Source organism: Mastomys coucha, unplaced genomic scaffold (assembly GCF_008632895.1).
Source record: "Mastomys coucha isolate ucsf_1 unplaced genomic scaffold, UCSF_Mcou_1 pScaffold6, whole genome shotgun sequence".
Classification (NCBI taxonomy): Eukaryota; Metazoa; Chordata; class Mammalia; order Rodentia; family Muridae; genus Mastomys; species Mastomys coucha.
This window is the reverse complement of record NW_022196912.1, coordinates 66280394-66301573: the sequence shown is the minus strand read 5'-3', so window position 1 is coordinate 66301573 and position 21180 is coordinate 66280394. Positions and strand designations below refer to the sequence as shown.

Sequence of the window (21180 nt, the reverse complement as noted above, 5' to 3'; positions counted from 1 at the left end):
GCCTGGAAGCCAATCTTTCACTAGCAGCCTTCAGATGAAGATGTTGAACTCTCAGCTCCTCCTGCACCATGCCTGCCTGGATGCTGCCATGCTCTTACCTTGATGATAATGGACTGACCCTCTGAACCTGTAAGCCAGCCCCAATTAAATGTTGTCCTTTGTAAGAGTTGCCTTGGTCATAGTGTCTGTTCACAGCAATAAAACCCTAAGGCAGGTATTAATGGTTTTTCTAGGTTTAAGAAAATTAAGTAGACCTAGAACGATTTAGTCATTCTAGATAAAAGCAAGGTCAGCATTGTTGACTTCAGATCCTTAAGAGCATACTTTCTCACTTTTATAAACTGTTCCTTTATCACAGTTTATTGAAGCATCATTTCTTTTCTAATATTAAAAAAAGTATGAGATAGACAGATGCCTAAACTGCTAGACTAGAGAAGCATGTCTATTTTCTCTCAAATGAGTCACAATCAATGAAGCATCCTTCTCTTACTGCTGCATGAAGTCCATTACCACTCAAGAGGCTGCTGGTGTGGAGAAAGCACTATTCTTGGGACTGCATGCATTAGTTATCCTTATCATAACAGTTAGAAAAATTAATACAACTTGCATTTCAAAGGAGAAATGAACAAACCATAAAGGGTTGACTTTGGTGCCCAAGGATCTATAGAAAGTGGCAGAAACAGGATGAGATTCTAGTTCTCTGGAGGCTCTGTGCACAAGTATTGTGCCAGCTTTGCCACACAGCACAGCTACTCGGAATCAAATTCTTTAGCATAGATAAAGGCTAGCGAGAGTGACAGTAAATGTCCAGTGTGACAAAGAAGAATAAACTGTTGGCCGAGTGTGGTGGCGCATGCCTTTAATCCTAGCACTCAGAAAGCAGAGGCAGGTGGATTTTTTTGAGTTCAAGGCTAGCCTAATCTATGAGTTCTAGAAAAGCTAGGGCTATACATAGAAACCTTGTCTCAAAAAACAACCACCCAAAAGAATATTTAACCTCTAATATATTTCTAAAATCTCTGCATCACAGTTCAAGTATACTAGTGACTGGTTTAGCTACTTCTCAATATCCCATTTTAACATCTAATCTACACTTTGCAAAAAAGTCATCCATACAGGAGTAAAGTAAAAAAAATAGCACAACCATGAAAGCACTTTAAACAGTGAATAGACACTGAGAGTTGTGTCTGAGAAGCCTGGCTTTTCAAAGTTACCTATGAAAACAAAAGACACAGAAGGGAAACATCTTTAAACAACTAGGTTTTCCTAACTAGTGAAGTACTATTTCCATGGTGATGACACATCCCATTCAAACACAAGTAACTTGGTAGGAAAGTGCTGCTCTATAAATAGGAGAGCATATTATTACTGAGTATTGACAGAGTACTCAAAACACAAACCACCAAGGAATGAAAGATGCCAAGAGTTCTGAGAAAATAACATAATAGCAGAAAGAACATCCCCACTGTTTATATAATAGCAAGACAAATACAAAAGTTAATTTTGATCTCAAAAACTGGGAAGCCAGAACAATTTGTGCTCTGCTCAACCATATAAAAGAAACAACATTTAGACATCAATAAAAAACAACACAAATGGTTTATAACACAGTAGAAGTTACACTGTTGCCACTGACAGATGGAAAGGATGGACAATGGTGCTCAAGTGACCAGATCCAAATAAAGCCCACAGGGAAGTGCTAAAAACACTGCCTTCAGCAATCTTGTTCTCCTCCCATAGGCTAAGGCAAATCTACCTGTACAGCCAAAAGCAGCTAATGTGAGTGAACAAGATTACTTGGAATAGCAGATGGCACCTACTTACTCTGACCTAAGATGTGTGTATATTCATACATGACAAAGCAAAGCAGAATATAAAAAAATTCTCATTCGGGCAAGAATTTATAACCTTTTTAATTTCATATGCTGTTACGGTAATCACTGAACAGCTAGTTTATTGAATATGTACTTGAGGAGCCAAAAGTAAAGGGTCAATAACCAACGTTTTCATACTAACGACAGTAGCTCCCACCATGTGATCCTTATATTAACCAATGATAAAAAAATACACACAGGAAGTGAAAACACCAGCTTCTGAGTAATGGTGGAAGTAGACACAACACAGGCATGCGAGGCACCACCTATGAGTTCTGGCATCTCTCAAGGATCTGCTCCTGTCCTGGCCCTGCCCATTCAGGACAGAAGAAATGCACGGCCCTGTCGTACCACCCTAGGAACTCAACTCTTCTAGAGCAAAGCTCATCTGAGAGTTAAGGAGCGTGAGGTCTGCAGTACCATCATCAGTGAGAAAGGAACAGGAAACAGTGGGATAATTTGATCCAGTGTTGGCAAGCATCCTGCAAATCATAATTATTTCTTTCAGATAAGATTTATTACTTAAATAAAGACTAAATTTGTCTTTTTTCCCCCAAACGCAGTGAAAAGAGTAGAGATTTCTATAAAAATAAATCAATAGGCAAACATATCAGGTTTTCAGTCAGATGGCAACATCTACAACAGCTTCCCCCTATTTTTTGATAAATTAAAGCATTATCTAAAAAAACCCAAGATCTTCAAAGGTCTTTCCCAAAACTAATTCTAATGAGGGTAAGTTTTAGACACTAAGTTCTAAGCAAAAGGCAGTTTGCACATTTGTGCAGTTGCGGATACCCCAGAGGCAGCTGCAGGTCAGCTATGTGACCTGGGGAGACAATGCCTTTAACAACAGCCAGGAAAGTGTTGAGGCACTGCACTCTGTTTCTGCGAACTCAATTATGCACAAATATTAAGCAGTCTTCTATCTCAAGAAGCACGATACCTACAGAGCTTGGTAAGAGCCCACAAGCTGGCATGTAGGGGTGGTTCTGATACTAAGGTCCTATTCCCTAATTGGTTCTTTATCTGTCAGTAAAGATGCCACAGGCCACTTCCTAGGCAGAAGGAATAGGCAGGCTTTTCAGGTTCCTGCAGGCCAGCTGGCAGATGCAAGGAGAGAAGAGAGGAGAGTTCATTCACCATGCTTGGGAGGGTGAAAAGCCAAGCAGCTATGTGAGATCTCAGGCAGAATGACCACAGGCTGCTTCTACTACACTTGGGAGGGTGGGAGTGTTGACCTGGGACTGAAGGTGGTTGAGCAAGTAAAGTTGAATGCAGATTTAGAATACTGAGTGAAGGGCACGCTAGCCATGGTAGATTGGAGGCACCCAGCAGTTGAACCAATAAGGCAAGCTGAAACTGAACAACTATGTGTGTCTGTGTTTTTCATCTGCAGATCCAGTATTCTCTGGGCAGGAGGGCTGGAAGCACAGTTCTGAAGCTTAGAGTGCAGGGTAGCAAAAGTTACGCACAGCATGGGAGGGGAACCTGAAGTTACACAGTAGGGTCCAAATGCCTTACATCACTTCAGAATAAACATATCCATATTAGAGAGGTAAGCTTTTAGATATAAATCTGTATCTATAATCACAATCTTCTCTTGAATAAGTGGAGAAAATATCAGCATGTAGGGATGTTGTTATTTAACAACTTAAGTTATTATTATGTTGTTTCTCAGATTTTAAGTTGTTTTATAACTTAAATCCAAATAATTTGTTTTACAATTAGCTGTAAAAGGCTTCTTTGGCTCAAATCAAACTGTCATATAAAACTCAAGCCAAACAAGGATTATAACACACAAAAATGAAATGAAAAATTAGGTTACACTGATGCTTTTAAATTTACACAAAACCAATGGTTGCCTAATGTAATGTTACATTTTTCTATATTACTACAGTAAGTCATAACAAAATACATTTTTTACTCTCAGAAAATGAGGAACACTATAAGATGTGATGTCTCTACTGAAAATATATACAAACAAAGAAGTAACAGTAGAAGTAACAGACCCAGCCCACTGCACTCTGTAAGTGCAGTTTGTCACCCAAAGGAGTCACGGCTTCTGGAGAAACTACTGCTTCTAGGCTTGAGCAAAACGGCCATAATGAACCAGGGAAAAAGTGCTGATGACTGAAAACAAGCGAGCTATCGAAAATCCTCTGGCCAATGTGACAGAACAAAGATGTCATAATGTGACTATCGAAATGGATGACTATAATTATTTGATATTATCTCAAATATAAAAATCCATTATTTTATAAAGCCAAACAACTACCACTGTTAACTGTTTTGCAGATTGCTAAGGCATGAATTCACTCTTCAAACTGGCAAGTAAACAAATAACTAAACATTTATATTAAGTAGTTGGTAAGGGGATTTATTTATTTAGGCATATCAGCTGCAAGAGATACAGATGGAATGCTAGCATTATACAGTCTCTGCATTATACAGTCTCCACTTGCCATCAGCAATTCATATAACTTGTACAACCATCACCAATGTCAGTAAGAAAAGAGGCAAGAGAACTTTGCAATGGGCAGAACATGGCTACAGATTTAATCTACTCATCAGCCTCATCACTATAGCTCTGACAAACATTATTATTTCTGACAATGCCATAAAGCAGAAACTATCCAACACCGTTATGAAGTGGACTTAACACGCTGAAGCAAATCAAACGTCTACCTCCATCAATTATACAGGACATTGTGGAACAAGGAAACACGGGAAATTGTACCACCAGCACAATCAATCAGCCACATGCAGAAAGTAGGGTAGTCTTTAGAAAAATATGACCCAATTTCTATGACCAAAACATGGAAATAAGAAACCCCTGGATTCGTCGTCCCTAGCTCTGAGCGCCGGGGTAACATGCATACAGCCATGCCTGGCTTTCATGTGGGTGTTGGGAATCTAGACTCAGGCCTTTACACTTGTGCAGCAAGCACTTTACCCACTGAGACATTCCCATCCACATCAAGTCTATACGCATAAGATCTTAGGGAGAATTCAGGGAAGCTGAATGATTGCTACGGGCATCATGAGAACGCTGTGGTACTAGGAAGTAAAGCCAAGGTCTCACTCATTCTAAAAAGCACACTCTACCACTGACCCACAACCCTGTATTTTGATTCTGTTTCTATTTGAAATGTGCCTTAAATGAAATGTAACCCACAATGTTTTCTTTGCTCTAGTGATATGAAAGTATGGACTGAGATGTTTCCATCATCCTGAATCTCTGTGTGAATGTGAACAGAGCTCCCCATACAGATGGGGCAAGAAGCACAAATACCACAGGAACTAAAAAATTTTTAAACCAACTAAGATGCGAATGTTGATTAGACCGGTAAGCATGATCTAGTTTATTTTAGTTTAAAACCCAAGGAATCCTGTGTTAGCAATGTTTCTAGAAAGCTTGTTCACTTCTATTTAGAGTTCCTCATAACCCTAGGATCTGTGAACTGGATAGAATCTATGCTATGGATCTAATTATAAAAACACTCTGAATTAATAGAATCACATTTATAAAGGAGGAACATAAAATATTATTATAAATTGTGTGTTGAGCTAAAATTCACATTATTAGATTCTTAAATTTTATTAAAATAAGTTTCATCTGCTCCTTTTTTTCTTTTTAGTGTGACTACTAGAAAAAAAATCCAAATATATATTGGCAGATGATGTAAAGTATTGCTTTAGAACCACAAAACTTTGGTCAACGATGACAAGTGGGGAGAGGAAATAAAGGGAGAAAACAACAGCAAAGGCTATAATGAGGTAAGCATGACAGTTCAATCCTGTAGTCCCAGCACTCTGGAGGCCGAGGCAGGAGGACTGCTGCAAGTTCCCCAGCAGGGCTACACAGGAAGGCCATGTCTCAAAACAGGGATAGAAAATGGTCACTAAGCAATTAGGATACGAAGGGAAACAGCACAGGAATTACTAGTAGTGGTAAAAGGTACAGGAGAGACTTCTGAGATTTGGAGAACAAAGCTCAGTAAAAGAAAAGCTACCAAGCTGAAGCCTGCCCACTGCTGACCAAGGGCAAGCATTCTCCCTTGGTGGACAGCCACATCTGCCCGCCCACGGCTGAGGCACACTGAAAGCCCTGGACTGTCTAATCATTTATTGGTTCTTATATTCTCAAAACCGGAGAAGGGTGTTGCAAACTTTATTGTCTGAAGAGTATATTTAAGTTTAAAAACTAACCATTTTACACCCAGAAAAGCTGTCTCAATTATTATAGTTCTTTCAAAGATCTAATATAGAAATAATTATCAATGGTTTAGATTTTTCAGGCCAACATAAATGATATAAAAAACAAAAATCAAAAGTCAACCTTGTTACCAAAGTAGGTGTTTTACTCCATCTTGTGGAGACAAAGGGAATTAATTATGAAGACTTCTGAAAACTGAAAATTCCAAAGTAGCTTTAAAAAAAAAATGAGTAAGGAAGGTTCCTTAAAGCTCTGTTAGGTTCTGCCGGGTCTTCCTTATCTTCCTCAGTTGTGACTTTTTGTCCTTTTCTGTCTGTCTTCGGACACCAGCAGGTCCCAGGGGAGTTTGTGCTGGTCCATGGGGCTCCCATCATGTGGCTGGGGCACCACAGCTCAACTCTCACAGCAGGGCTTTAGTCCTTTCCGCTCCTCAATTCTTCTCTGCACACTATCAAGCTTGCACAGCCCACAATCCCCAGAGGTTTTCTTTTTAAATTAATAAAACCATCCTTGAGCTTAAAAAAGAAATAATGGCAGTTATAATCTCCAGCAACGGCAGGAGGGCTGCAGGGAGGTGAGCCGATCAGCCTCGGCTATGATGTGAGAACCTGTCCCAAAAAAACTCAATAACAAATAAAAATTTAAAAACTGCATTAAAACTAGCAGAAGAAGGTCACCAAACCTCATGTGGTTATTATAACCAACCTCTGTGAGGCTGCAAACAATCAAATGAAGATGAATCAAAGGAAAAATAACAGCCTTCACTCACTCCGCTCTGCCTCTAGCTCTAAAGTGACTTTGAGAGCCACCATGTTTGTTTTGCCCTAAGCTTTTACTAATTAAATAACAACATAGAGTGTGTTCTAACTTGACAGAGTGGGAGATGAGTGCATCTACTGAGTAGCATAAAAACTTCCATTCCTCACTCTGCTTCATCACAGGAGACCAGTGTGAGCCTTGGTCAGTTCTATGTTCCTGTCTTCTGACAAGGACTCAGCATTAGTCTTTTCTGTTGAAATTATGTACATATATGTCTTCCTTCCCATATGTACAGGATTTTATACTTCAATTTCCTACATCTAAGAGAGTCAAGGAGCCCAATAATGCTTTAAGTGTAGCAATTAGATAGGATCCTAGCCCAGTGGTGGTGGCACATGCCTTTAAGCAGAGGTAGGTGTATCTTTGAGTTTGAGGTGTATCTTTTTTCTATGTAGCCAGGACTACATAGAAAAACTGTCTCAAAAAAAAAAAGAAAGAAAAAAGAAAGGAAGGAAGAAAGGAAAGGAAAGGAAAGGAAAGGAAAGGAAAGGAAAGGAAAGGAAAGAAAAGGAAAGGAAAAGAAAGGAAAAGGTCCCAAGATATCTCAGTGCTCTAGATAGCTCCCACACCACCACAAACAGGAGAGATGATCCCTAAATGGCATGCTTTTACTCAGACCCTTAGACCCCTGGGTCCCTCAACACAGTTGGAGGGCTACTAATAAAGCATGACTAGAGGCCATGACTAAGATGCTCAACATGCCCATTCTGTATATCTTTCCCCCGCCACCAAATCTCATCTCCCATTTGTACTCAGATTTGAAAATCCTGCTGTTACAATCTCTGAAACTCAGTCATTGAGAAAAGCCATTTTGAATATCTCTCTAAACATCTTGGTTTTGTTCTCTAATTGAACTCTAAAGGGCTACCTACCGCTTTCAGCATGAGATAATTTTCCTTTAACTTCACACAGCTCTGGACCTGGGACTGTCTTCTTTTTGCTATCTCCAAACTGGCTTACCCTTCCCCTCCCTAGACCTACACCAGTGTTGAAACTCACTTCACTAGTCAGTAATAATTGCTCTCCATCAGAGGCAAATATTATCCTGTTCTACCTCTTTTCCCCAGGATACACTTGGCATGGTGGAAAGAAACTTTGAGGATTGATCAATGTCAGGGATGCTGACAAGTATCTTAGCATGTCCATGAGGCCCGCACAACAAAGAATGGTCCAAATGTTAATGTTACAATCTATACGACTCACTGTTGCTCCCTGCTGGGTAGTCTTATCTCCTGTATCATTAAATGTTTTCTTGATCATTCCCATTGGTTCACAAAAATGTAATTTCTCTCATTTTTCTGGACCTCACATTATGCTTCCAGCAATCACTCTCCTTTCCCAACTCTCTAGGCAGGAAAAAAAAGGAAGTGTTTTTCTTTGCATTCTGCCTTAAACTCATTTCAATCTGTTTTGACATGTGGTGTGAGCCCAAGTACTGTACTATATTGCTTCCTACGTCCTACTGACCTTCTCCCTGACTCCCATGCTACCTCACTGTGGCTAGTATGCTACCGTTCCATTCTTCAAACACACCCAAACCTTTCTACTTAGAGTATTCTGTTCCCAGTTGGCTGCATTTTACAAGTGAGGTCTGTCTGGTTTTAAAATCTTAGTCCTGTTCATCATATCTATCTATCTATATGATAGATAGTCTTGGAAGTAGGTCAACTAGAATGCTTATTTTAGAGCCAATATTTTGGGTTCAGATTGTTTAACCTCTCTTTTTTCAGGCAGGGTCTCACCTGAGGCTAAGAGAACCTCAGGGTCATCTTTCTGCCACAGCTTCCAGTCTTGGGATTACTAAAATCAGCCACTATGCTTGGAAAATTCTCTTGCTTCTCAGTTTTTCTGTCTATAAAATGGAGACTACTGTGATGTTACTAGTATTTTTAAAGAAATTATTTTGGCATATATTTTCTTTTCATTGCCTTTGAAGGTTGGGGCTGTGCTTTATTTCTATACACTACAAAATAAACATTTAGCTGGTGAGTATGAACATAGACATACATTTTTAAGCATATAATTAAAATTGCTTCAGAAAACATTAGATAACATGAAAATACTGTTCCTTTTTATCATTAAATGAAGTTATCTGAATCCTAGAGAAAAGGAAGAAATTAATTTTGCTCTCTAAGGGAAATGATTTCAATTTTTAAATTTTACTTACTTAGCATGAAAAAATATGGCTGCTTCTTTCCTCCACTGCTTCCTTCCCATCACTGCCAATAATGCTGCTAATTACTCTTTACTTAAAGATCATAAATTCACAACTATAAACTTCTCAAGTACCTATATCACTATTATTTTATCCATAGTTCTTTCACTTTTATTCCTCTTAACTTTGTGCCTATAGCCACACTGTTAGTTTAAAATTAAGGTAACTACTCAATTTATCACATTTCAATAAGAAGTGCTAAGATTTAGTGTCTTACCAGCACATCATGTACCAGCGCTTGGTATGTCCATGTATGGTGTAAAGGTGTTGCCAAGTCAATGTTTCTGTCGACAAGGACTAATAAAGGCCTTTGGAAGCTACAAATGTAGATCAAAACATTATATAAACTTGACAGCAATGTACACATTTAAAACTTTTTAGTACTTTGCAGTGTTATCATTTTGATATGAACAGCTGATATTAAAGCTGTATAACATTTCGACTAGTCAGTTACAATCATGAACCAATACTTATAACTAGATTTTATCCAAATGTTTGATAGTTTCATACTCTAAAATTACAGTTTATCCTACAAATATAAACACAAATTCAAGAAAGCAGCTTTGGAAGGAGGGCATCAAAAACCTCTATGCCATTATGATATGAAAAATGAAGACACTTGCCACAGCAGTAACTACTCACTTAGTGGACAGGGGGTATGCCATTTCATGAACTATTTGATTCCATCAACGCAGTTTAGGTCAAGAGCAAAGTGGAGGCACAGAGTCTGCTTGCCAGGTGTTACCAAGTGCTAGTGATGTCCTCTAGAGGCACTGCTGTTACGCAGTACATGCCAATTTCACAAGTCTCCTCTACTGGTCACATTAACTGTACTGGTCTCCTCCTGTGCAAGGACCACATTAGTACCTCTTTACCCCACAGGCATAAGTCACTGACTCAAGGGCAAATATCAGTGCTAATGTCACTACGAGTACAGTTTTATTATCCCAGAGTATGTGGAAAGGGAGGAAGACGGCTTCTGGCAGGGTTTCTTAACTACAGCACTACTAACATTTCAGGCTATGTAATTTGCTCATTATGGTCTGCCCTGTGCACAGTAAGTTTAGCATTACCAGATGCTTTTAGATATGCTACAATACACACCACTAGATTCAAGAAGCATACACTTGGTTAAGACTATGAAACAGCATGTCTGTGGGCAGCACAATCAAGATGGTTGATAACCACTAGTCTATGGTTGGATTTAAACATATTTAACACCTATCCAACACATTGCTAATTAAAATAACTTGAAAAATATTCAATAAATTATGATAAAATGTTATATTATGATTAGATCAAATTTTTAAAGTTTATCCCTTTATTGGTTCCTAGGGTACACAGTACAGCATGGTAAAAAAGGAGACTACTAGATAAGGTTTGAAAACCAATCAGTGAGAACTGATGTTTCCACTTAATGAGAAATAATATTAATGAAAGCAGAGGAGGACATATGATGACGAGAGTTGGTATGGCCAAATAACTAAGCTCACAAAGCCATCGTGAGCTGCACAAACTTTGCAAAACTCTCTCCTCTTAATAATTCTTAGACATTTTGGTAAGTTTATTTCTTTATATCAATAGTTTTTACTTCTGTAAACAGTTAAAATTCAGGCCAGATGGTAGTGGCACACGCTTTTAATCCCATCACGTGGGAAGCAGAGACAGGCAACTCTCAAGGCCAGCTTGGTCTACAGAGTGAGTTCTAGGATAGCCAGGGTTATAAGACAAATATAAAGAAAAACAAAAGAAAACAAACAAACAAATCAAAACGCACTCTACCTATCCATGGGTTTTTAATATTCCTACTGAGCAGAAGCTGAGCAGTCAGTATCTTTGGCATTACTTGCTTATGCTAACTGACAGAAATAGCTTGCAAGTTACCAGTGTCTCAATCACCAAGATTACTGATAATAGCTGAAAAGAAATGCTTGGAACCTTGAAAGCCGTGCAAACGAAAGCACTGCATAGGTGGAAACATATAGAAACATCTCTATCAAAATAAGATCATTTCTATATGGTATCTATCTATGCTTCAATTGAAGTCAAAACCTTGATTCTAATGTCAGATCAAAAAGTAAGAAATAGTTCTCTTATGATAAAAGTATTCTTATCATACAAGGAAAAGAAAACAAAAACTCATTAACTCATGTTTGTATTCAGGAGGCAAAAAAATACCTGAATTGGCCAGTTCCAAGTGGATCACCAGTGAAAAGGCTGTTTCTTGCATCTCTTAGATTTTCCCGGAGTTTTTTATCTAGTTTCTGAAAATCAAATTTTAGATGAACTATTAATACTTTCTTATAATGTTATGTAGGTGACTCAATGTCTTATAATCAAGAAGTCTGGACTTTCTTTACAAAGTGGAAATTCTAAAACCTAAATACCTTAGCATTTTAATTATCTCAATAACATTATAACTTGTATTTAAGAAAATCAATTTAAAAAACGGGTTTCAATCCTGGTATTAGTAATGAACACTTTGCAATATGACAAAGCTTCTCTTAAGCATGACTGAAATAAAGAAAGCTTGTTCAGCAAACTCAGCTCAGAGATGGAGCTTGTGAGGGAGCCAGCCTCCACCAGGGCTCACTTAGGCAGCCAAGCCCACACAGCAGTGTATTACACTGTCTTTCTGTGCCATGAACACTTTTTTAAAAAAGCAATTCTTTGGTTTCCCTAATCCCCTTTTTAATCTTTAAAGAAAATTCTCTTCAATTCAACACAACTATTAAAAATGTGTGTTGTTAGTAAGCACTTGCTAATAAAAACAATATGGAATACTTTGGGGGAAGGTAAGTGTAAAATACGTAAGAGTGCACATCACAAAGTGCAGTGAAGATTAAGACAAGCACATGGAATCGACAATTTACTGCAGAGACATTCACAAAAACGGCCTTCTATTCTGGCATTAATCCCAAAGTAACCAAGTTTCTGTCATTGGTACTTCACATACAACACCGGTAGCCAGAGTCCTTGATGCCCTTGTGAGAGTGCAATTCATACAGCAGTGTTTGTACTCAGAGGCAAAAACTCACCACTGCCACCATTTCTGCGGCCGTTCCTCTTGAGCATCGGATGATGGGAACAGCACCTATTTTAATAATAAGTGTTAGAAATGACCTCAGCTCTTTGTTAAAATGTACACTTTAGCAGATGTCAAGATACACACAATTTCATGCTAGACACAAAAGGATTAAACATCTCAAGAGTGAAAACAAGGTTGCAGAAACTAACCTCTCTCTCCTTAAGCAAGAAACAGCCAGGACAGGAATCTTTTTACATGGAGCTGATCAGTGGGACTAATACTTTCAGGGGATGCACTAGATCAGCATTCGGACTTCCTCATGTAGTTCAAAGGATAACTTTACCCTCTAGTCACAGAAGTTACTTTATTTGGTTCAAAATGAAAAAGACTAAAAAGAGCTTAGGACTACAACAGTATGTGACTACTTTAAAAAATAATTTAACAGTAAATGACTGTAATCCTTTTGTAACACCAACTTAAATGGTAACAGCGTGATCCTAACATGTCTCTTTCCACAATCACATCAACTCACTGAACCTCCTAATTTCTTTATGATGCAGTAAATGAATTATCAAAGGCTAAAGCCTCAGACAGAGCAGCGTGGAGTTGTTAATGAATGTTTGTTAATGACTATTGACTGTTGTCATGCTGCATTGCAGCACTTGCTTTTCCAGAGGAAAGCAGACTTAGTCTCAAGTGAAAATGTACAATACTATTAATTTTTAAAAGCCTTCTGATGGCCTACATTATGCATGCTTGTTTTTAAAAGCTCAAATGATGCTTGAAATGTATAAATTCTAGGTATGATGGCAAACATCTATAATCCCAGCCCCTGGGAAAGTTGAGATAAGAAACTCAAAGAGTTCAAGACCAGCTAGGCTGTGCTATATATGAGATCCTGTACCTCAAAAGAATCATCCCCAACTAAAAATAGCAAAAGGGAAAACACACAGACTTAGACAGTCATCCGGGCAAGTGGGCTGTGATCCCAGCACTCAGAAGCAGGTTGGGATGACGGAGATTCAAGATGAGCTCAAGGTACACAGGAAGACCCTGACTCTGAAAACCAACAGCAACAACAACAAGCCGATGACATCATCAGACTGTTTTCTACCTACTGTTGTAGTATATGTAAGGAAAACACTGGGTATTTTTCTTTGTACATCTCTGTTCTAATTTACTGTTTGACTATGACTTCTGCTAGTAACAGTAACAACTCTCATGCATGCCATAAGCATAAGGACAGGTAAAAGGCAGGAGAGTATAGGACAGCAGACAAAAGGGTAACACTTCTGTTTATGACTACAGGTTATATACCTGCAATGTTCTTAGTAATGAAGATAACAAACACAAAGGCTGGAGATGCAGCACTGCACTACAGTGCTTACCTAGTACAGCCCTGGTGGGGTCAGCCCATCAGCCAACCAACACCCGAGTCCACTGGAGGGCAGTGAGAACACAGGCAAAAAACTAAATGGAGGTAAGACTCTTGAAGAAATGGAGACACGTGGCAACAGAGAAATAACATACAGAAAATAAGGGGACCTACTGGGTCAGAAATCAAAGGTCTGAGTTTGGGGCTAGGATATAAAACTGGGGAAGGAATTTCTAAAAGGGAGGAACCCAAGAATTTGTACAAATTCTCCTCATATATCTAAGTCCCATATATATAGCTCAAATGGTTTCTCTTTTATTTCTACTTGTGAATTTATTAATATTTATTTGTTTGTTTATTTATTTAATTATTTTGGTTTTTCGAAATAGGGTTTCTCTGTGTAACCCTGGCTGTCCTGGAACTCACTCTGTAGACCAGGCTGGCCTCGAACTCAGAAATCTGCCTGCCTCTGCCTCCCCAAGTGCTGGGATTAAAGGCATGCATTACCACTGCCCTGCATTTATTAATAATCATTAGTAGAGTTTATTAATCTGTGAGGGTTATCTTAATCAAGAGGTTTTAGGTATGTATAAAATCTAAATTGCAATCACTTTTCTGTAAAAATCTATGACTAAAGTATAAAATCATATATTAGATAGTAAATTCAATGTAATAGAAATAACTACAGCTAATTCAGTGAAAAGTTAAACGTGAAGAGATGATCCAGTTTACTATTTTACATTAAGTCCAATGTTTTCTGGGAGCTCTTGCACTTGCCTTAAAAACTACCATGCACAGACCTTTCTACTTAGAAGTATGTTTTAAAGCTTTTATGATAGAAACTAAAAACAGCTAGTCAACAACAGGCTGGAATCATCAACAAACCACTTAGACAGTACGTTAAGGAGCTGAAAGTATCCATGATATCTAAGGAGTTAACTCAAAAGGTCTACTAAGCTGGGTATGGTGATGTGCATCTGTCATCTCAGCACTTGGGAGGCTAGCCTGAGCTCATGAGAATTCACCTCAAAAGACAAATCTCACATGGAATAGCTCTGTGTTGTTACTGCGATTATTTTATTTTACTATTATAGAATGCACGCTTTCTCTCAACTTTAGAAAACCTCTCTATATTCAGACAGGTTAAAATAATACTGTAGCCAGATATCACAGCGCATACCTTTAACCTCAGCTTTTGGGAGGCAGAGGCAGGCTCATCTCTGTGAGTTCAAGGCCAGCCAGTAAGACCCTGTCTTTAAAAAAAAATTAGAGTGTGTAGCATGTCAAAATGAATTGTTAAGTAATTAGTTTCTTTGAAGAAACAGATAGATTTAAAAGCTTACCTAACGTAACAAAAAAGCAGAAGAGGCTGTCAACAATAGTGTCCATAACTGTCTCCATCTCTGTGTCTGTGATATCTGGCCTATTGATGGCTAAGATAAAGAGGAAAAAATAAGCAATCAAAATTTACATCTTTATTAACCTTGCATATATACATATAATATGTAGATACCAACCTAAATTACAAAACCAATATATAACATGATCAGCATATGAGGAAAGCATAAAACTAACTGGATATATCAAAGTAGCTAAGGAAAGTATATCCAAACAGAGAAGATAAAAACAATAATTTTACCAGGCAGTACCTAATCTAGAAAATACGCTGTCACTGAGGTGTTACTGACTGTCATCCAGTCAGGCCAGATGAAACAGGCAGCACGGAAAACTCTTGATGAACATCAGCTCTGGGTCATTCTGTCAATCATCTGGCATGAGTACCATCTCTCCAGAAGTGCAGCCCTGGTCTATGAACAGGCAGCGACCTTGGCAGCTGCACACTGTTCATCAGCTGCTGACACCAGGGTTCCTTGTCTCAAATGACCTCCGTGTGACTGAGACAAGATGTGTGCTTACCTTACTGGGGAAATACGCCATCAATCCATTAAAAGGTAGAAGTATAAAGACAGGAATGCAAATGTTACCCCAAGGGTCACTGTGTAAGTATTTGAATGCTTAAGGAACTTCCTATTTTTATACGTTTAGTTATTTTTAAATTACTTAACATCTGGCAGTTTTGCTTAACAGGCTTATAAATTTGCCTGGACTGGATGAATCGCTTTTAACAGAAAAAGAATGAACCAAATTTATAAATGCAATGGTAAGTGCCTGACGGAACTTAACAGAGTTCTAGCTCAGCTGGATGAGCAGGACTGACAAGAGACTAGCTGGGTCAATATAATCGGCCAAGAAAAAAATTAAAGGTGCTTGTTTTCATTTTTATCAGATTTATAATTAAAATTTCTAAGTTTAAAGGCTTATGGGAAGCTAGGTTTTCAAACACAAGGTTAAGTGCTAATTAGTCTGAAAAATCAACAAACTGTAAACAGACTTTTGTGAATAACAACTGACATCCTCAGTTGAGCCAAGGATAACAGTGTTGATATCTGAAAGCCTTTGAAAGGCAGGAGGATCCCAAGTTTGAAGCTAGCTTAGGCTGCAAACAAGACCATGTCTCCTAAACAAATTTTTTTCTCTAATTTCAGTAAGGAAATGTATTAGAGATTTCAATGAAGCCAAGAGAATATTGTCTTTTCTCAGAAGCTCACAATCTGGAGCAGAATTTAAATCAATACAGAAGTAAAGTATGTTACTTTTGTCTAAGGTCAGGGTAACATATAATGAACTGTCTTGCATGGAGACACTGTCTTAATATGAGTGCATCACTTGTGCAAGCTTGCACTTAACTGAATTACAAACCAAACTTATTACGTCTTATTTACCTGTGACATAATTTAATCTGAAGCTTGTGTTTTGTGTACTTTAATATACACTGCTATATATTTTGTCAAATATTACAATGACTTGTATGTTTTTACATACCACGATATGAAACAAGCTCCTTATTTTGATTACATAATACAAACATGTCCTCTTCCAAAGTAATAAAATTGAGATACTGGTCAAAAACCTAGAAACAAACAAACAAAAACAATTTTACAATATAGTAAAAACTTAGTTTGGCTGAATCACCAAATGGCAAAAATAGGGAAATTATAATTAAATATAAATAAAAATTAAAAATTATACCAAGAAGCAGGATGCCTACCTATATAAAGAGTTAAAAACAGGAGCTGGAGAAATAGCTCAGTGGTTAAGAGTGTTTGCTTGCTCACCAAGAGATCCTGGGTTTAGTGCCAAGCACCCATGTGTGGTAGATTACAAATCTATAACTCCAGCCTTCTTCTGGCCTCCACTTGCGCCTACACATGTGGCATACATTCATATACACAGACACATAAATAAAAATATGCATCTTTTAAAAAGGAGATTAAGAATAATAAAAACAAAAACAAAAAATATTTTTAAAACAATGAAAACAAATTTGGGGCAATCCAAAAAGTGATATTTTCAGAAAACAAAATTGAAACAGATACAGAAAGTAAAATTGTGGCTGTGATGTGAATGGACATCCCTTTGAAGGAAAACTATAATTTACAGGTCTCTACTCTGTAACCTCATGTTAACAGCCACACAGTAGCTATTTCTACACCATGACATTTATAAATTTATAAGTACAAATTTTATAACACTACCAGGGGTTGGACAGGCAGAGTGGATCAGAGGCCAAATTGTTTTCCCAGAAGAAAACTGTTTAACCAGAATTAGTTTTCCAACACCCACATCAGGTGGTGTACATGCTCACAGCTGCTCGTAAATCCAGCTCCAGGGAATCTGACACCCTCCTCTGACCCCAACATGTGTACATACATACACATATACACATAAGTAAAAATTTAAAAGTATTCTAAAAAAAAAACTATCTGAGCAATATTAAGTTTAGTTCAACAAACTGAAAACAGTTTCTATGCTTGTGTGAAATGAGATTCTCTAATTCACAACACATATGAAGAAGCCTTAAAAGCTCCTTACAAGTAGCAATGGGCTATATCTAAGACGCAGTGAGGGTATGTGCAAATGCACACTTCATCTTTCCTGTCTATACAGTCACTGCAACAATTGGGGTCCTCTCAAAATTCTAGAAACACACACAACACAGGGTAAAGCTGGGATTTCTCTGAGACTGTCTGTAGCTGAAGTGTTGCCCTGTTGTACATTTTTATCCTTATATACTCTGTGGTCTCTTTAGACCTGCTTTCCTAAATAAAAAGATCCGGAAAATCCAGTAACTTACTGTAGTGAGAACAGATAAAGTAATGTCAATATGATCACAAATAATTTATAACAAACTTTCAAATTATTTCTAGAAAGAGCTACAAGGATCCCATGACTCTCAGCCTGAAATAAATATACTAGAAATAAACCTACTTTGATCTGTCTCACAAGTCATCAAGTTGTAAATTCGTCTAGTCTGCCTTACTTTTCCTATCTGAAGTTAAAGACAATAAATGACCGTGTTTCCAAGGAGAATGTCTAACTTCATAGGTTGTTTTGGTGAGATGTAAACAACTGGGAGCTTTCAGACACTGTTGAGTTTTATACTAGCAATGCTCTAGATCAAGTACCTCTTACCTTGGCAACTTGTGAGACTGCACTAGCGGCCAATGCTGCATTTGCAATGTCTTCCAGTTTACTTCTTGAAATCGCAGAAATAAAATTCAAATAATAGGATTCATAGAGCTGATTTCGAAGATCCTATAAATATAATCAATGTTTAACTTGTACAGTAGAAAGGATGCCCATGAAAAAAAGCTCTTAAAACTAAAAGCTAGGCTTTGGAGCATGTGACATACATTTATAAGATGGGATATATAAATGACAAAAATGTACTCTATAAGAACAAAGTAATGACAGAGCCAGAACCATAAAACTTATAAAAGAAAACATGGACTTGGGGTGTTTCGTAAATAGGATATCAGAAGCACGAACTGGCTGTCTATAGAATGTATGAAAATACTATCATATACCTGAGAAGTGCCTAGCACACAAAGAACTCTAAGATGCTGGACTTGATGGTGCATGCCTTTGATCCTAGCATCAGGTAGCAAAGGAAAAGGATTACAATTTGGAGGCTGTGAGTCCCTGTTTCAAAAAAGAAAGAAAACTAACAAGTATGCCAATAACTCAATGATTAAAACGACAACCCAACTTAACAGTGGATAGAGGAGAGTGCAGCCAGTGGTGGAGGCAGCAGGGGTCAGGGGCTCAAGGTCACCTTTAGCTACATGGTGAGGTCAAGGCCAGCCTGGGCTACATGAGACCCTTGGTTATTTTCAAATCTGTTACTGTTGTTTTGAGATATGCTTTAACAATGCAGCACCCTTGGGCCTCAAAATTTGTCATGTAGCCAAGGTCTTCAAGCAACAATCCTCTTGCATCAACCCTGAGTGCTGGGATTAGAGGTAGGCTCCACTATGCCAGAGTTAGAATTTACTGATATAATGCTTCTCCAGACAAAAATTAGAAATCTACTCTACTAAAACTAAAAGATAGCATCAAAATTCAAAGTGTAAGCTGGTAAAGGAATTTATGATTCTCCATAATGGGCATCTATGGTTTGTTTGTTTTTTTTAAAGGAAAAAGTCTGCCTTGATATTCAAACAATCAGGTAATTTTAAGTTCCAGATAAAAATCCATTTATCACCTGGCACAGTCTGTCGATATTTTCTTCGGTTGGCATCACAAAGTACACTGCAGGAACATCTGGAATCGGATCTCGGTCCGAGTGCAAAAGGCTGGAAAACAGAAAGAACAACAACTCATTTCTCCTCCTCAGGTGCTTTTAAAAAGAGACAGTGTAAGCCTGGCGGTGGTGGCACACGCCTTTAATCCCAGCACTTGGGAGGTGGAGGCAGAGGCAGGCGGATTTCTGAGTTCGAGGCCAGCCTGGTCTACAGAGTGAGTTCCAGGATAACCAGAGCTACACAGAGAAACCCTGTCTTGGGGAAAAAAAAAAAAAGAGACAGTGAAAAAGAATAGTTCTCAAACTACAAGTCTATAGCCCAGTGGCTAGTGCTCTAACACTCCTATTGCTATTAGCCACTTAGTTAACCTGCTCTTTACCTTAGAAAGATGAAAAACAATGCAAAACCCACACCATTGGCATTTGTCATATCTATTTGTAAGATTGTTTCTTTTTATTTTCATTTCCTCCCCATTTTTAAGGTTTTTAGTATTGCCTATGGCCAGACATTCTCTTCTACCACTACCCTCCTTGAAAAACAACTATACATTCAAAGTCAACATCAACGTTCATAGAAATAAATGGAGAGGGTGGTGGACAAAAACCAGGAAAGCAGGGCTGGCCCTGTGGAATGTAAGGATTGAAGCACACATGGAGTAGGCGGCATTTAGAAATGTTAAGTAAATGGAACTCCCTTACAGCCTGGTGTTTAAGCCCTTCTGTTGCTCTACTTTCTGCAGGATGCTGTGGATGGAAAGCACGCATTTGTACAGCTGAGCTCCATCCCCGACCCTATCTTGATCAGTCTGCTGCTTCCTAACTGAACGCACAGGAAGGAGATCATCGGATAATCTTAAACATGACATGCTCACGTCTTCTCTTGGTGATTCGGGGAATAATTTCATTTAATTATCTCCATTTCACCATAAAATCTGTTTGTCATAGCAATGTATTGGTTATGATGCTTATGATATGAAATATGGCTAGCACTCTAGGTATAGAACTCTTCAGTCATGCCTGTAATCAACAGGAATGACAGGGGCTCATGCTGCTGGTTGTGATACATTTAGTAATAACCTCCTGTCTATTGAGATGTCACTACCCACAATGAGAGGTATGTGATGGCAGCCATAGGCTGTTGCTCTCTGTCCAACCACCTACATGGTATAACTGCATTTCTAGAAACCAGTAGTTTCTTCCTTCAAAGTGGTCTAAACTAGGTTGTTGCAGAGGCTAAATTTTCTGATAAAGTTTATCAGGCAGAGGCAAGGTAGTCAGGGATCTTCCACTGCTATACAACATTTCCATCTAGTGACAGTAGTGTTCTGCTTCTTCTACTTGCAAGCTGGCAGTCTGTCTTGTTTCTGTGAAGCCAGTATGGAATTAGATCTCAACTGTACTTGTTGTCACTGCCACTGAGCCATAAGATAGACAGCATGGCCACAGCTCTGCCATCAACAAGTTGTCCAACTATGTGGCAATCAAAGTTTTCTATTATTAATTTTCTATGCTATAGTTTGTTCTCTGGTAACATAAAGAGGTTGCATGCTTAGGAGTCAAGATAGCAAAGAATGAAGGCCATTTTTCACGTAGTCACTTAACATGCTCATGTTACTGATAAACTAATTTAGATTTTTTTAAAGTATATTTAAGTTAGACAAAATCCTTTTAGAGATTGAAGAGTACCAAAGAACACTAATTCTTTTTCTTCAAAGATCAACCACATCTATTGGAAAATGAAAAAATATTTAAATTCTGAAATTATATAGATCAAAGTGAGACTACTCTTAAACCTTAGGGTTACACAGGTACTACAACCTAATTTTAATTTTCTCTGCAATCTGTCCTTAAAATTTTAACTTTTAAAGTAACCAAAGATATCTTTCTCAATAAATCCGAAAATATGCCAGGCAGTGGTAGCACATGTCTTTAATCCCAGCACTTGGGAGGCAGAGGCAGGTGGATTTCTGAGTTCAAGGCCAGCCTGGTCTACAGAGTGAGTTCCAGGA

At 38.2% G+C, this 21180-nt stretch overlaps 1 protein-coding gene and 1 long non-coding RNA gene across 5 annotated transcripts in view; one reads left to right on the top strand and one right to left on the bottom strand.

The window, feature by feature from the left end:
* Positions 1–21180, bottom strand: part of Scfd1 (sec1 family domain containing 1) — a 69818-nt gene that overhangs the window by 40041 nt on the left and 8597 nt on the right. For 2 of the 3 annotated variants that reach the window (XM_031356970.1, XM_031356969.1), the window contains exons 4-10: positions 19133–19223; positions 18061–18183; positions 16411–16498; positions 14871–14960; positions 12163–12218; positions 11303–11388; positions 9342–9441 (exon numbers count right to left, since the gene is read on the bottom strand). In XM_031356970.1, the coding sequence (XP_031212830.1) occupies positions 9342–9441; positions 11303–11388; positions 12163–12218; positions 14871–14960; positions 16411–16498; positions 18061–18183; positions 19133–19223 (634 nt within the window). Of the gene's footprint in view, positions 1–9341; positions 9442–11302; positions 11389–12162; positions 12219–14870; positions 14961–16410; positions 16499–18060; positions 18184–18455; positions 18571–19132; positions 19224–21180 lie in introns of those variants that run through there. The other variant, XM_031356971.1, reaches the window with a different exon arrangement.
* LOC116080579 lies at positions 84–20119 on the top strand. 2 transcript variants are annotated; one of them, XR_004114487.1, is made up of 5 exons: positions 84–129; positions 5069–5220; positions 5513–5651; positions 13461–13632; positions 19912–20119. It is a non-coding gene; the product is annotated as an uncharacterized LOC116080579 (long non-coding RNA). The 2 variants fall into 2 exon arrangements; XR_004114486.1 differs by lacking the exon at positions 13461–13632.